The sequence below is a fragment of the Myxine glutinosa genome, chromosome 1 (genome assembly GCF_964187855.1).
Source record: "Myxine glutinosa chromosome 1, kmMyxGlut1.1, whole genome shotgun sequence".
NCBI lineage: Eukaryota > Metazoa > Chordata > Myxini > Myxiniformes > Myxinidae > Myxine > Myxine glutinosa.
In genome coordinates, this window is record NC_136261.1 from 227,473,486 (window position 1) to 227,491,131 (window position 17,646).

Sequence of the window (17,646 nt, forward strand, 5' to 3'; positions counted from 1 at the left end):
CTACATGGGAGGTGTGCCAGGAGGAAACCTTTGCTGTCCAGAAAGAACATCAGGGCAAGAATAAAGTTTGCCAATGAACACCTAGGCAAAGACCAGCACTTCTGGAACAATATGCTCTGAACAGATGAGTCAAAGGTGGAGCTATTTGGCCACAGTACCAGAAGACATGTTTGGCGAAAACCAAAGACAGCATTTGACCACAAGATCCTGATACCAACTGTAAAGCATGGTGGTGGAAATATTATGGTTTGGGGCAGCTTTGCTGCATCAGGGCCTGGGCAGCTCACCATCATATAATCCACTATGAATTCTTCTTTGTACCAGAGTGTGCTTGAGGATAATGTGAGGTCATCTGTCGTAAAGTTGAAGCTCAACCGAAGGTGGACCTTGCAACATGACAATGACCCTAAACATACCAGTAAATCCACCAAGGAATGGCTGAAAAGAAAGAAATGGAGGGTTCTGGAACGGCCAAGTCAAAGCCCGGATCTAAATCCCATCGAGATGTTGTGGGGGGATTTGAAACGAGCTGTGCATACAAGAAACCCCTCAAACATCGCACAGCTGAAAGAATTCTGCATGGAGAAGTGGGTAAAAATTTCTCCCAGTCATTCAGAGACTGGTAGACAGTTAATAAGAAACGCCTACTTGAGGTTGTTTCTGCCAAAGGGGGCAATACCACCTATTAGAGCCAAGGGTGTACTTACTTTTTCCACATGCAAAATTTGCATTTATGTTTATTTAAATTATACAATGGACTACCAATTGTAAATGTTTCATGATATTTGTTATATTATATCACCTTTATCTATCAATATTGTTGAAATGAAGATCAAATAGCTGTATGTTGAAATATGTTGAAAACGTCAAAACTTTACATGGGGTGTACTTACTTTTTCACGTGACTGTAAATGTAAATCAAGTGGATTTCCCTGAGCCTCGACCTTGCCATTGCAAACACGTAAACTTAATGAATACATATATTAATCAGTGTTAACTGTATTCTCGGAAAATATAACAATTCTTTCGGCTCGGCTTTTGGCTCGGTTAGAGGCAGGCATTCAGCTTGAACTATGATGCTATCTAGTTTATAACTGCGCAGCAAAGTCAGCTCGATTAGAGAATAGGAGGATATCGTCCCTTGTTAGTCTGACATTGTATAAATAGTATACTTTTTATACGATACGAGTTATACGATACCTATATACACATATATATTAAAAATATTTAAAATATAGAACTTGTAACAATGATGTATGACACTCACTGATTCGAACTTTTACAACCCTGTTTTTCTGCAGCAGGGAGATTGAGAAACAAAGCAGATTTCTTCAGGCATGCTACAGCATGTTTTATCTCAAGGAGCAGTAGGCTCTGTTTATTTTGTAAGATACATGGTGACCCAAAAAAACCTCCCACATTTCGAAAGGCTGTAGCACTGGTAGTGCAGCGGCATAGCAAAAATTTAAGAAGAATTGTGCATTTTGTGATGGAAGCACCAAATTTGGCACAATGATAGAATGTTATATTTAGAACATTTTCAGATATGGAACCACTTTGAAATTCACCCAAGGTCGCCGCCATATTGGATTTCAAAATGGCGGCTTTAAAAATCTGTAACCCTTAGGGGGGGTGGCGGAAACAAATCCTACAGGCACAATTATTGCCCCATTCACCCTATATCTTTTCTAACATCAGTAGACACATTACAGCGGCGATTCTGAGCTCAAGGGAACATCTAGGGGTCTGGGGAGTGAAAAATTTGAAAATTTCGGCCAAAAATACCCCTAAAAGAGGTCATTTGGTGTCAAATTTCAGTGGGGGTCGTGTATTGTCCTGTAGATAAAACATGCTGGTCCGTTGATTAACCCCTAATTAAACGACTTTTTTGTTTGTTTGCTCCATCCAGGTTTCAATCATGTCGAAGCAGTTCAAGTTAGTTCATGTTACCAAGCATGTAACTTCAACGCCAAAGACGCCACTGGACTGGGAACTCTGTGTTCTGTGTCAAGTTGATATAGGAGAGTCCCTACAGTGTCCTGCTGTCACGAAAAGAACTGATGCAGGTGCTGGATACAAGACACTTGAAGACAATCTATCAGCATTCAATAAACTAGGCAAGCTGCCACAAGACGTGGACTTGCAACGACTGGATGAAGGCCAAGGGATAGCTGCCACTCTAGCTGCCCACCAAGCCAAGTGGCACAAGTCATGCAGGGTGAAATATAACACTACCAAGCTACAGCGGGTACAGAAGAGAAGTCATTCAGAGGGAAGCCCTATCCCCAGTACAATCACAGATAAGTACAAGCTTACTAGGTCTCAGGCAGCTTGTGTTGATAGCATATGCGACAATTTGTGCTTCTTCTGCCAGCAAGAGCTTGGTTTGGAGTTTCATCAAGCAGCGACATTGGAACTAGATAAACACGTTCGCAAGGCTGCAGAGTTTCTTCAGGATACCACTTTGTTAGCCCAACTGAGTGCTGGGGACATGGTCGCAAGAGAGGCCAAGTACCATAAGAAATGTTTGACATCCCTATACAACCGCGTGAGGGCAGCAAAAAAGCTTGCTGAGCAAAGCCAGAGCACGGTAGATGTCATTTCAGCAATAGTCCTTGCTGAACTGGTAACGTACATAGAGGAAACTGCTAAAGAAGAAGACACTGCTCCTGTATTCAAGATGGCAGACCTCACCAAGCTCTACACAATGAGAATGGAACAGTTCGGAGTTGTGCTGGAAACACGAGTCCATACAACCAGACTCAAGGAGCGTATCCTGGCACACTTCCCTGATCGGCAGGAGCACAGGCAGGGAAGAGATGTCCTGCTGGTGTTTCAGGAAGACATTGGCAGTGCATTAGCCAAGGCATGTCAACATGATATTGACAGTGATGTTGTGCACCTGGCACGAGCTGCAGGGATTATAAGGAAGGATATGTTCCAGTCATCTCAGCCTTTCAATGGGTCCTTCTCAAACAAATGTCAAGAAGAGTCTGTGCCACAACTGCTGCTGACAATGGTCTCCATGATTTTAGAGGGCGCAGGCATCAAAGATCAGGCATGTCAGTCATCGGCATCGGCGTCTGTGACAATAGCTCAACTTCTCAAATACAACAGTGTGAAGCATGAGAGGAGAGGTGCAGGCACAGACTGTGAAGGATGCATGTGACAGTGGTGACACACAGAATCCAGGAAACATTTCTTGGGCTGCACATCACGCAGAGAACCAATCGGCCAAGGATACTAGTATCACAGTCACACCCACTGCCTTGCTTCCCCTCTTCCATGACCAAGCCCACTCAGTGGCAATGATCCGCCATGCCATGGATGTCGTGAAAGCAGCGATCAATGAGCTAAACCCTGGACAGATACCCGTCGTCACACTGGACCAACCACTTTATGCGATCGCCAAGCAGGTGCAATGGAACTGGCCAGACACACATGGTGAAGATCTCTTTGTGGTCATGCTGGGTGGTCTACACACAGAGATGGCAGCTTTGAAGACAGCAGGAGACTGGCTGCAAGACAGCGGTTGGACACAGGCATTGGTTCAGGCAGAGATAGCAACAGCTGGCACAGCAGACTCCTTCTTGCGTGCAGCTCACGTCAGCCGTACAAGACGCGCCCACCAAGTAACTGTTGCTGCCCTACACATACTGCAGCATCGTGCATATGACATGTGTGAGAGTGTGTGTACAATCTTCTGTGGTTTCAGTACATATTATACAATGTATTATTGATTTATGCTGTTGTAGAGTAAATTCTTACCCACATATGTGTATTCTTTTCATATAATTTAATTTTGATTATATAATCCCGATTTGTATTATCTATTCGGAAGAATATTTTGTATTGTATATATAATCTTTAGCTGTCCACGGTACACTCCCTCAAATTGTTAAGAAAGGCCTATTGGCCATAGTGTTCTTGAATTGCTTTTTTCTTTCCTGGCATCTTGGGGGAGTGTACACGAACAGGCTACTGTTATATGTGCAATGTCATATTGTATGATTTCATGTGTTTGATGCCAAGTAAATAACAATAATAATAATAATAATTGCCCTGTATTTATGTACTTGAAATAATGTACTGAAATAAATTAATAAATGTTATGCAGATTCATGTCAGGTTTTATTCGTGACCACCTACACCAAAGGAATTCACATTTAATTTACATCACGGTATTGTTCATGCTTACACCAACAGGTCATTGCTGTACCACCATGTGCAGACACAGCCGCTTTGGCCCCGTGCAATCACGAGGAAGCAGACACGCGCATGATGCTCCACGCAGCAGCTGCTATGAAATCTGGACACCGCAGAGTACTCATCCGCACCGTGGACACAGATGTGGTGGTTCTCGCTGTGTGGATGGCCCAGGAGCTTAATGAGGTAGTGGACGAACTCTGGTTAGCGTTTGGAACCGGAAAGAACTTCTGCTACATAGCAGCACACGAGCTGTCTGCTACCCTGGGACCAGACAAAGCCAAGGCACTGCCAATCTTCCATGCAATCACAGGGTGTGATACCGTCTCGAGCTTTGCAGGTCGTGGCAAGAAAACAGCATGGGCAGTATGGGAAACTTTTCCAGAAGTGACCAATGCATTCCTGGACCTGGCATCTGCACCAAGTGAGATCTCTGAGGATACACTGGCAACCCTGGAGAGATACGTAGTGCTTCTGTACGACCGCACATGCACATGTTCTAAGGTGAATCTGGCAAGAAAGAAACTCTTTGCAAAGAAATCTCGATCCATTGAAGCAATACCTCCAACACAGGCCGCCCTAGTACAACACGTGAAGAGAGCAACTTACCAGGGTGGACATTGTTGGGGACAGTCTCTTGTCCCACACTGCTATCTCCCATCACCATGCGACTGGGGGTGGGTGGACAATGACGGACAGTTCGATCCTCTGTGGACAACACTACCAGAAGCTGCCAAATCCTGCTATGAACTCATCTGTTGTGGGTGCGAAAAAGGTTGCAGTGGGAGATGCAAGTGCAAGAAAGCGGCTCTGAAATGCACAGCACTGTGTGCCTGTGATGGTGACTGCTCACATTGAGTTGGAACTGTGACACTTGGCATGACTTGATGCAATACGCTCGCTAGTTCTCTTGCTGAACGTGTGTATACAATGTACGTAATATGGGATTATCAGTTGCTTATGTGCATTAAAACATATTTCAATACAACCATTCAATTCATTGACCTCAGAAATGTACATCTAGACACCAGAATCAAGTATCTAGCTGGCATAGAACCAGAGATATCGGTCAGCAGATTTTCGGAAGCCGCCATCTTGGAATCCAATATGGCGTCAGTAAATCAATTTCCGCCATCTTGAAATCCAATATGGCGTCAGTAAATCAACTTCTAAGTAGAACCATTCAATTCCTTGACCTCAAGTTTGTACATCCAGACACTAAAATCAAGGCTGTAGCTGGTATAGAACCAGAAATATTTGTAATTAAAGATTTTTAAGCCGCCATTTTGAAATCCAATATGGCGGCCACATTGGGGTGAATTCCAAAGTGGTTCCATATCTGAAAATGTTCTCCATATAATATTCTATCATTCTGCCAAATTTGGTGCTTCCATCACAAAATGCACAATTGGTTTGCTATGCCGCTGCACTATGGCAGTAGTGAGGCGGGAGGGACGGGGCTAAGGTCTGTTGGTAGCCCAACCCCAACCGTCCTCAGTCGCCAACATGGCGTGGTCGGGAGCACACCGTGCGTTCGCTGTCGAAGCGTTCTTCACAAACAACCGTTCCGTGATCGCCGTGCAGAGGGCCTTTCGAAGCCGTTTCAGTATTCCACGGAACCAAAACGTTCCAGATCGGAAAACCATCTTGCAGTGGGTTGAGAATTTCAGGGCAACAGGCTCAGCTTGGTCGACCTAGGAGCCTGGTCGACCTAGGAGCACCTGGCTCCTAGGTCGACCTAGGAGAAATCACCTGGTCGACCTGGTCGGAGAAATCACCTTTAAAAAAGAAAATCACCTGGTCGACCTAGGAGCGCTCGTACGCCTGAGAATATTGAAGCATTGAGGCGATCTGTTGTGCAGTCTCCGAGACGTTCTGCATGGAAGCATGCTTTAGCTGAAGGGATATCCCGGTAAACTGCAAGGAGAATCTTACACAAAGACCTCCACTTCCATCCATACAAAATGACGGTTGTGCAAGAACTCAATACGAGAGACTGGATAAGCCGCAGGGAGTTATGCGAGAACATTTTGCAACGTGTTCCGGAAGATACTGTTCTCTTGTGCAGTGATGAAGCTCATTTTCATTTGAGTGGCTCTGTAAACAAACAAAATTCTCGCTATTGCTCTGAAGACAACCCTCGCATGCTACACGAAAGACTGTTGCACTCCGATCGAGTGACTGTGTGGTGCGCTGTTGCCGATGTTGGCATTGTGGGTCCTTATTTCTTTGAAGAGGGTGGTGTAACTGTTACCGTAACTTCTGACCGTTACATTGATATGCTCGAAAACTTTCTAAGGCCACAACTCGAACACCTTGAGCTTGAAGAACTCGATGTGTGGTTTCAGCAAGATGGAGCTACGGCACACACAGCTCAAAGATCATTGCAAGTGTTTTTTTTTTGTTTTTTTTGTATACTGAATCGGGGCTCGTGAAAGAGCTAACATTTATTTCACAAACAAATCAACCAGACAAACAAAATATATAAAAAGAGGGAGCGGAAGACAAGATGGGGAGAGAAGGGGAAGCACACAAACACAACATTTGAGAGCAGGGAGAAGTGTGGGAGGGAGAGGACTTGGGGGGAGGAAGCGTGGGAAGGGGGAGTGGGGGGGGGGGGGGGGAGAGAGGTATAAAACACAAGGAGACCAAGGACTTCCAGGACAGAAGTTGGTATTTCAAAAAAGTGTAGGATTTGGGGTGAAATTAGCGGGGGTAGAAAAGATCAAAGTTTTGGATGGGGGAAGATAAGAGATGGTGGTGAACAGCTGTTTTAAAGACCTGGAGGGTGGAGTGGGATTGAAGAGAGTGAGGGAGTTTGTTCCAGAGGCGGGAGAAAAGAGGAATGAAGGAGTGAAGGTGAGCAGAAAGTCTTGATTTTGGCAGTTTAACCATAAGAGGGTTGCAGGCAAATTTTGTGCGACCTGTAGGAATATTTGGGGGACAGAGCCCAGAGAGAGCTGGGGGGGCAAGGGCAGAGAGGAGTCGGTAGAAGACGGAAAGACCACCAACCTGCCTGCGGTGAGTGAGTGAAAGGCCCTTGGAGTTAGCTTCATCGCGGGAGATTCCAAGTGCTGAGGGAAATGTTTCCGGATGGGGTGATCTCGTTGCGTGGTGATGTTGGGTGGCCGGCCCGTTCCCCTGACCTCGACCCTTGTGCTTTTTTTCTGTGGGGCTACCTTAAATCACGAGTGTATACTCATCGACCCCAAACTCTTGAAGCCCTTAAGGTTGCTATTCAGCAGGAGATAGCCGCTGTTCCACCCGACATGACCCGTCGAGTAGGGTGCACACGGTGCCCCCATATGAGCATATTGCCCTGTCCCTGTTTTTATTTTGTTCCAATCATTAAAATAATAGTCCTAGTCAATTATCATGAAAATTGGACTCTATTTATGTGTCCCACCATTCACTTGAATATTTCCACAAAAATGGCCATAAGCCGCCATTATAACAATATTATGGTAAATAGGCTGTCTTTAATTCCAGCACTAGTATCATTATTTGTTGTTGTTTTTTCTTGAGAGTTCAATGTGAATTGATTTACCTGTGTAAAGTTGTAAATAGAAATGCCAGGGATGAAATGTCCAGACAGTTGCCATGGAAACTGCTGCTAGATTTGGGCTATTTTTAGACATGCACAGTCTAGACATTGTCTAGACATAACAATGCAGTCACAATATGAGCTGATTGACTGATCTGCTCTGTAGCAAGTATATGCATTATGCAGGAACTGATCCTGATGTAGCTGACATGTTTGCCTTTGGCCTGTCATGACACAGATGATATTACCCAGTTGTAGATATTGACACACATTTGTGATACGTTTGTGTGCGCTGCCAGAATTACTAGCAGAGAGGAAATATTATGGAGGAGGATAAATCATCACAAGATGCTGGTGTTCTTGATATCTGCTCAACTGATGAACTCCAGCATGAATCTACACCAGGCTTGCCAGCAACTGCAACAGGATCTAGTAGAATGAAAACAAGAAACTCTTCTGAGATATTTGCACTAGTTCAATCGATCACGGACGTTGATTCAGAAATAACTGGATCTCGCTTGCCTACAGCACTACAGGTCCTTCGGTGTCTGATATTCCATATACAGGATGGATATTCTACCAACAAAACCAAGTGGGATTGTTCCAAGCTGGTGCTTGCAAAGATTCAGCCTTTTTATGAGAAAGCAAACGTGCCTTTGATATGTGATCGCAAAGCATGTGAAAAGATCTTGTAGCTGCACGATGAGAACTCCAAACTAAGACAAATCCCCAAAAGTCGCCGTGACATGCCAACTGTTTTGAGCAAAGTCTATGAACATGAGCAGGATCTTTCCAAAACATTCCCACTCTGGCCGCTTGATGCTGAAGAGAAAATGAAAACTCCTGAGGACATCAAATTCCTGCAGTCCATAAAGACAGATCGTATTGCTAGCTTTGGAGGTTTTGACGCTTCCCTCGCGAAACAGAAACAGAGATCAGAACAACGCAAGCTTCTGGACAGACGAAGGCAAGAAAAGGCAGAAGCTGAGATGGCGGAGTTAACTGCTACAGCAACATTTGAGAGCAGTTCTGATACTGATCTTGGTGACACCGAGGATGGAGTGGATCTCTTGCCAGGAACCTCTATGGATACACATCCGAGAAGAAAGCACAGACGAGTGGTACATTCTGGGACAGAGGCTTTCATACCTCATAACATCATGAAAACCCCCAAAATGGTTGCACTTGCTACCAGAATGAAGATGACTCCATCACAACAGGCTGCTTTCACTGAGGCATTCGTCCAGGAAGCTGGAGGGGATGTGTCCAAAGTATATACGTCGAGCCATGGCAGCCTTCAGAAATTGCCTCCAAGCGTGTATAGACAATGACGGCCACCATTTGGAGGATGTCATCTTTAAAACATGATGAATAAAAACTAGTGAATGAAGTTTCATGTGTGTAAATAATATCTTGATTATCTTTAACCATTTTTTTTTCATTTACCTTTGAAATGTGGGAGGGTTTTTGGGGTCATCCTGTAGTTAGCTCATGACTCAACATTTGTGGCTGGGTGAGTTGGAGATGAAGAAGGGAAAAGCTGATCCAAGAAATAGAAGAATCACGCAATGCTTGTTATCTCTTTGAACCTTATTTGACCTCCCCTCTTTCATCTCTGACCATAAATAGCCGTACAACAGAAGATCTGAGAGGCACTCGGTTCATTGCATGTTTGAATGTGTGTAGAATGTAGCGTGGTGATTTCATTTTATGTGTAACTTGAAATTGAAGTGTGTTCTGTAAATACCTTTGGTACCAGTGAATCGAGAACTCCCATGTGTCATTAAATCAACAGATTGTCTTCTGAAACGAGTTTGGACCTTAATTATATTGAGTCAATGAGTATCATTCAAGGCTAAATTAATTAAAATCCCTAACAGCTTCATCAAATAGTGTCTAATTAGCTTGTGCACAGCAAAATAACACATATATCACAATAAACCTTTTTGGTGCAAAAGCAATCTTGTTTGCCCAATAGAAGCAGTTTTGACACAAAATGCACGTTTTTTTTGTTGCAAGTTACTATTCTAGTGCAGAAACGTGTGTGCTTTATCAAATAATGTATATTTAGCTTGTGCACTGCAAAAGAACACATATTTCGCAGGAAACATTTTTCGTGCAAAAACAATCTTGTTTGCCCAATAGAAGCAGTCTTGACGGTTTTTTTGGTTTTCGTTTTTTTTTGGTTTTTTGTTCATTTTTTTTTTGTTACAAGTCACTTCTCGTGCAGAAACGTGTGTGCTTGTAATTAGCTTGTATGCTTGTAATTAGCTTGTATGTGTGCTTGTAAAATAGTGTGTAATTAGCTTGTATGCATCAAAATAACAGATTTCACAAGAAACCTTTGTCGTGCAAAAGCAATCTTTTTCGCCCAATCGAAGCAGTTTTGACAAAGTGCACGTTTTTTTGGTTGCAAGTCACTATTCTTGTGCAGAAACATGTGTGCTTCATCAAATAGTGTATATTTAGCTTGTACATAGCAAAATAACACATATTTCACAAGAAACCTTTTTCGTGCAAAAGCAATCTTGTTTGTCCAATAGAAGCAGTTTTGACACAAAAGTGCACCTTTTTTTGGTTGCAAGTCACTATTCTTGTGCAGAAACGTGTGTGCTTCATCAAATATTGTATATTTAGATTGTACACAGAAAAATAACACATTTCACAAGAAACCTTTTTCGTGCAAAAGCAATCTTGTTTGTCCAATAGAAGCAGTTTTGACACAAAAGTGCACGTTTTTTTTGTTGCAAGTAACTATTCAAGTGCAGAAACGTGTGTGCTTCATCAAATAGTGTGTATATAGTGTGTATATAGGATACAGCAAAATAATACACTGGCATTACTGGGTGAGTCCAATGGCGTCCAATTGGCGTCCAATGGTGAATGGTGTATGATTCCACCAACCTTTTTTGTGCAAAAGCAATCTTTTTTGCCCAATAGAAGCAGTTTTGAAACAAAAGTGCATGTTGTTTTTTGTTGTACGTCACTATGTTAGTGCATAAACATGTGTGCTTCATCAATAGTGCATAGTTAGTTTGTACACAGCAAAATAACACATTTCACTGGAACGGCACTCAATGGAGAGCATACCTCCGCCTTGTTGGCCATATCACTCAATGGTGAAGTATCCCAATTGATGCTACATGCCCTCCTCAGCCACTGGACTGGTTTCATCACCTGTTGGCAAGGCGTCTGCGGCTGCAACTGCGTTGACAGAAACGCACACCACCGAGGCTCTGAAGTATGTATTACATGCACTGTCAATAGCAGTCAACATATAAATGAAAAACAAGACCCAATCATCTCTCTCAACCTATAATTGCAGGGAATAACCAATTTACCCCCAGGTGGCTATGAATAAATGCTGATGAAAAAAAGTTCACAGGTGTAAATTTTACATTTTTGCATTTCCGCACAAAAACTCCACAGTGTTGTCCAGCTTACTCCACGAACGTAGGAACATTAAAAGTGTTGCCCGAAACTATCTTACACTCTCCGTGTCGGGATTGCTGGTCTTACTTTCTGTCTCAATCAAACTACAGCTACCGGGCTGGCTTCAATCTCTCTTTCTCGCAAACAACCACCATACACTTGTCATCATACACTTTCCTCCTCATTTTCACTCCTCATCTTTATCAATGCAGCTCGTTTATTTAAGGCCTGGCCTTGCTGTGGACTTTTTCTTTTTTTCAAGTGTCCAGTGTCTTCTGTAAGAAAGTATCACTTTGTGGAAATATCACCACTTTAAATTGCCCAACATAGGTGGGCCGATATTGGCACTCCGACCCTCCAGGCAATGTGATTTGGGCCAATGCTAGTGAACTATCATTCCCCTCTTCTTTTGAACTGCGCTCAGGTTGCACTAGGTGGCACACAAAACCCAGGTAAATTTTCTTCATGTCTTCTTACCATAGTCCTTTGGCGTGGCTTTTGTATACCTTGGAGAATGTATCATTTTGCCACAACACTCTCCCTTCCGCCATTCCACCCTTTCGGTCCTCTCATTACCTTTCATCTTCACATTCCCAACCTTAACATTGGATGGACAATCTTTGGGCATGGATGTGCAAAGAGCCATTATAAAATGTGTGTGGGAGATGTCTACATGGCTTATGGCATGAATAGTTTCTCTCCAAATGGGCACGATACGAGGCACATGAGATAGCAAACTATCGAATCTATAATCCCATCCATTAAGAGCTTTTTGTTTGGTTGAAATCCATCCGCATGACGTCACAACTATCCAATACATCAAGAGTGACATTTCCACAGAGCAGTAAGAGGGAACACCGAAAGGAATCGTTTGTAATGGTCACGTGGGTTTGTTTTCATCAAACCCATTGTACAAGAACAATGCTGTTTTGGAGTTTTCAAAATCAATAAGCAAAACTAAAAATATTGCAGTCCAGAATGTTCTGTATCAACCAGGGGATACTCCAATACTAGGCAGCCCTCATGGTGATACATCACACAATTTCAGACTTCATAATCAGCACAAAGGCAAAGTATAGTGACATGAAGACTGCAAAAAAGGCCTTTTGGTACAATTGATAAAGCTGGAGGACACCATGACAACAATGGGGAAAAACATGCACAGAGACCTCGACTGGCAAAAACAACAAGAACAAAAGTATAAATTGCAGAGGAGAATTGAAGAGAAAGTTTGATTATAATTAAAGAAACAAAAGACAGAAAGATGGAGTTCTTTGGGGGGTTTTTTTGTTGCAAGAATTGCTGCAAACTGCAGGAATATGGTTATTGCTTTGGCAGTGAAAGCTTTTTCCCAGCAATCCCAAGCATGTGGCTTGGATTTCCACAAAGTTTCCCAAATTCCAGGTGGATTATGAAGAAATTTTTTTGGTTTGGCTTTGCAGTGGCTGTGATTCAAATAGAAACTAGAACGCCACTCAGTAGAGCGCATACTCCCGCCGTGGGTCAAGTTGGAATAGTATGATTTCACAAAAGTTTGAGGGAGTAACTCAGTGACAACACAAGACAGACACTGCACATATATATATATATATATATATATATATATATATATATATATATATATATATATATATATATACAGTCGTCCCTCGCTATATCGCGGTTCACTTTTCGCGGCTTCGGTACATCATGCGGGTTTTTCTCGCTAGTATATGTAAAATTATATCGCGGATTTTTCGCTATATCGCGGGATTTTGCGGTATAAATGTATTTTTATATACTATTATTTTAAATATTTTTGTGGTAAAATAAGCATTTTCTAGCCTAAAAAATTTTTAAATGTAAAAAAATAAGAAAAATACAGTAATTAAAACATATTACAAGAAATAAAATACTGTACATAGTGTACAGTAGAAGGGTAGACAAAGAGAAAGAGTCGTGCGTATGGAAAACGCAGATGCGGCAGCTTCCACTTGCGCTAGTTACCCACGTAATGGTTAACTGTAATGCTCTTTCTGGCTGTGCAGTACATTCATCATCGTCATCACCTTCATCGTCATCAGTACTGCACAGCTAATTCATCATCATCTTCATCACGCAAGTTGTAGTATTGAAGAGCCGGGGCTCTTGCTTGATACGGACGAAATGACGGGCAAGACACAAACTCGTCCGAGAAGATATTTATTCTCAAAACCAACTCGGGAACACTGAAAAGCCCGTTTATCGGGCTGCATTATAAAGCACAACCAGAAACCGAAAGCCACGACTCTCAAGCGTGGCGTGCTTCGGTGGTCACGTGATCAACAGGTGTAGCTGATTATACCCGTACGCGCGGCACGCTTTGGTGGTCACGTGACCAGCCACTCTTGCGCCGCGGATCCCCGCCGGTGACGTCACCGGCTGGAGCAAGGAGAATCTGATGCTGGCCTTGCTTGGGGGACCTATGGGTCGCTACAGTATCTTCAATGGTGAGTACCCATTAGAATTTTATATGTTGTTAAAATTACGTATGTTTAAGAGTGTAAAAAGTGTTTAAGAGTATAGGAAGTGTTTATAAGAGTGTGGGAAAGGTTAATAAGAGTGTGGGGAGGGTCATAAAGCTTTAAAATATATATAAATAATAAAATAAAAATATGGTCGCTACTTCGCGGATTTTCGTCTATCGCGGGGGGTTCTGGAACGTAACCACCCGCGATAAACGAGGGATCACTGTATATCTATATTATAATAGCCGAAGATGATTCTGTCTGTTGGGTGTCTGTCCGGGGTGTGGCTTACTCGGTTTGCAGGGTAGCTCCACCCATTCTGGGAGTGGCTGCATATAATTATAAACAAATATCCACCATTTTATTAACTCGCATAGCTTTGAGGCCTGTTTTGTAGGCCCGTGGTGTCTTGCTCTCTCTCCCAGTTTTATTTCAAATCAAATTCGATATATCATTTCATTTTTCACAGTCGCTAACATAGTTTTAGACTCGGTTGAAAAAAAACGGGAAGAAAATCCGATGAAAGTTGCCGTTTATAGAACGAAATGAATTCTCAAACGCCTGTAACTTCAAGGTCATTGAGTCTCTCTCACGCCTTTATCTCCAATCTAACTCACCATATGATTTCATTTTTATCGATGGTTTCAGACTCGGTGTCAGCAATAATTGAGAACATTCCACACATGCGGGAAAATGCAGATATATTTTTTAAAATCGCGTCATGGTGTATCATACACCGCCCAACATGACATCGACGGCAACGTGTCAATATTGTTACGCAACTGTGATTAACACCACAGTTACGGATGACCAAATTGCGAGACTTTAACTCCCGAGGCGAAAACTCAATGGCGGACTCAAGTTCAACACCAACGCGCGGAATGGCGGGGCGCAGCGAAGGCTCCGCAACCTTATCTATTAAAATCAAACACCCAGGAAAACTGCGTTCAGATATTATGTACAAAAAGTAATATAAGGGTTTATTAGGAAAAGTAAAGCCAGTGAAAAAGCCCGCCGGTAAATCTAATAATTCTAATAAACCTAAATCGGGACGTCCCCACACGACTGACAGCAAACACAAACGAGGGAGATTAATCACGAAAATAACACGTCCCGTCGTTCAAAATATACGCGGAGATCGGGCTTATCTGTCTTTGTCGTCTTGTATTGTCGGTGTCCAGCACCGCTCCTTCCGGCCCGATCGCACACCACGAGGCCCCTCGCTCCAAGCACCACGCGTCCGACGCAGGCCAGCGGCTCCACTTGACCAGGGACAGGAAGGACTCCTTTCAACTCCACTCGACTCGACGCGGGAGTGCTGGCAGCCAAGTGCCAACGAACTGCCCAGTGCCAACTGGGTGTGCTCTCGTGTGTCTCCTGCGACTCCCTACAACCCGAACTGCACTCGAACTGCGACTGGAATGGCGTGTCCTCTCCAACTCTCCACCACCGCTCAACTCTCTGGTGCCTGCCTGCGTCTGCCAGTGCCTGCCACGAACTCAACTCAACTCGACTCGACGACGCGGGAGTGCTGGCAGCCAAGTGCCAACGAACTCAACTCAACTCCGTGTGACTTGCGACTCAACTCAACTCAACTCCTGAAATGGCGTCCGACCGTCGCCTATATTGGTGGCCGATGACGTCACATTGCGCACTCCTCAGCCAATCAAAGCCTCCCGCGACTCCTGACATCTCCCCCGTTACGCGACCCTGCGGTCCTGGCATAACACGTGCCGGCCAGGTTTTTAGGCCTTTGGAGGTGTACACGGTGGCGGCCAATCATGGCGGTGTTCTTGACCTGGTTTCCTGTCAATTTAATACGAAGTCCTTGTCAGGGAAAGGGGATTATTTAATGTTGCGCTAAGGACCTAACTAATGTTTATGTGGTTTGCAGTGCCATAAAGGACAAAGGTTTGATTACTAGGTGAGACTCACAGGGGCGTTACCTTTAACCCCTCACTATTTAACACTCGAATCTCCAGGTAGATCCACAATCATACATCTTACCCCGACAAACGCCTAAACATCAAGAACTTATTACATGTAGAGTCCCTGTCACGACAGCCGAATACCTACCTATTCAGATCTACCTAGCTCTAGATGTTGCATTACCAAATTCATAACACAGCCCCCCCCCCTGGAACCGTAGCTCCTGCAAGGTTCACCGCAGGGCTACCATTCCAGCCTTAACACTTACTGTCACACACTTAATTAACCTATGAAATAAATCAGGAAGGGCTGTGGGAAGTGAGTCGGACTACCTACCTACACTTCCTTAACATGCTGAACCCCTTAACCATCATGCAAGTATGTACATCTTCTTCGTTGTTCCTGTGGAGGGAGGAAACAACAACACACAACACTAACTTAACCACAAAACTTAACCATCTTTCCAAAACTCAAAACTCTAACCTTTGTACATACCCCGGTCTACAGACCGCGTCCCCCGGTGGATGCCACAAGACTCAACCTTACCTGCGGGGCCATCCCCAATGCATCCCCCCTAAATTTCCACGGGCCCTGTCCAGATGTTACAGGTGAGTGACACGGCTCGGTGAATTTCGCCCACATTCATGCAACACAGACCCCTTAACCACTCATTCTCATTCCATAGGTCATCAAGGCATTTCAAAAATCAACAAAGCACTTATTCCCAATACACCCCCTGCAGGACCATGGCATTGATGTCATTCACGTGTGTGTGCATTCCTCAACTAGGCAGCGGGGAGGTACCGCACAAAAGATGGTGGGGGCGCATCAGGCTGTGGTGCCCGCAGTCCCAAAAACAAGTCAACCGACTTACAAATTTATTGCCCCCCCCCCCCCCCTTTACCTCTTGGCCCCGTGACAGCCCAACAGCCCCTTTCCGCCGTTACCTCGCCGGTGAGGGTCTCCACACACACCAGGCTCCTTGGCCTCCTGCTTTCACGCAGCAACACGGGTCACCGGGGGACTTCCTCACCCCGCGGCGCCCAACCAGACCCTCCACCGACGAGCTCCAATTTCCAGTTACCACCGGCTGCCAGGGGTAATTGCCGCAGAGGGGGGCCCGCAGGCATCGCTCCTCAGAGCTTGCTCTGTACCTGCGGACACACACACCTTCCCCACCCATGGTCCCCAAAACACACTTCCTCCCCCGCTGCCATTCAATTCTCCACACAACTCAGCACAATTCAGTACAATTCATAGATGGTGTAAAAGGTGTTACAAGGCTTGCCATGGCCTGCTACATGTGAAATCCCCCCAGTTCACATTTAAACCATCACATCTTCCCAAAAGTACATTTCCAAAAGCACAATTATCATCCCTCATTATCTCCAATAATCATCACACACTCTCCAGGTTCCACTCTCACGACCACATCAAAACACATAACCACAATACAAAAACATACGCCACCCACAAGACACTGTGGCTCCCATTCCATCCCCTCACCGGCCATGTCATCACTCTCACCCGCCTCCCAACTCCAATTTACATGTCCCCAAGTTCCAAAGCAAATCCTGAAGCCTGGGACAGTACTCCTCAAAACACTCACCTCAAGTGCAGGTAGTTGCAGGTTGGTCAGGTCCAAGAGTGTCATCCACCCTTCACAATCCCAAAATTTCACATTGGGCCTACCAAATACTTCCAAATTTCTCTTTTGTCCCCACTACACTGGCAGGTATGTGGATCCGCATCCAACGGTGATCATCACTACACAACTACCTATGGCCACGACAGCTCTGCACCTCTACCGTGCAAGGGTCACCGGGACAAGGTGAGCAGTCAAAACGCCAACATGGCCCATGGGTGTCCATAAGGGTGCGACCCACCATCCATCCTTCGGCCCCCCTGCGAGGAACACAGCTGCAGCAGCCCCAGCTGGCCAATGTGGTGAGCACTTGCTGCCACAACACACACTACCGCACACACAACCTCGGCCCTGGGGGGCACGGTCGCAGTGCGTGGCATCCCTACAGCCACGTCCCCTGCACC

General features: G+C 44.5%; 1 protein-coding gene across 4 annotated transcripts in view; it reads left to right on the top strand.

Annotated features, from left to right (window-relative positions):
- LOC144893634 (uncharacterized) overlaps positions 1-5,192 on the top strand; it is a 29,878-nt gene extending 24,686 nt beyond the window's left edge. For 2 of the 4 annotated variants that reach the window (XM_078784505.1, XM_078784499.1), the window contains exon 3: positions 1,910-5,189. In XM_078784505.1, coding sequence (XP_078640631.1) covers positions 1,910-3,169 — 1,260 coding nt within the window. In that variant the 3' untranslated portion in view covers positions 3,170-5,189. Of the gene's footprint in view, positions 1-1,909 lie in introns of those variants that run through there. The other 2 variants (XR_013624552.1, XR_013624551.1) reach the window with 2 other exon arrangements.
- The last annotated feature ends 12,454 nt before the right edge of the window (positions 5,193-17,646 follow it).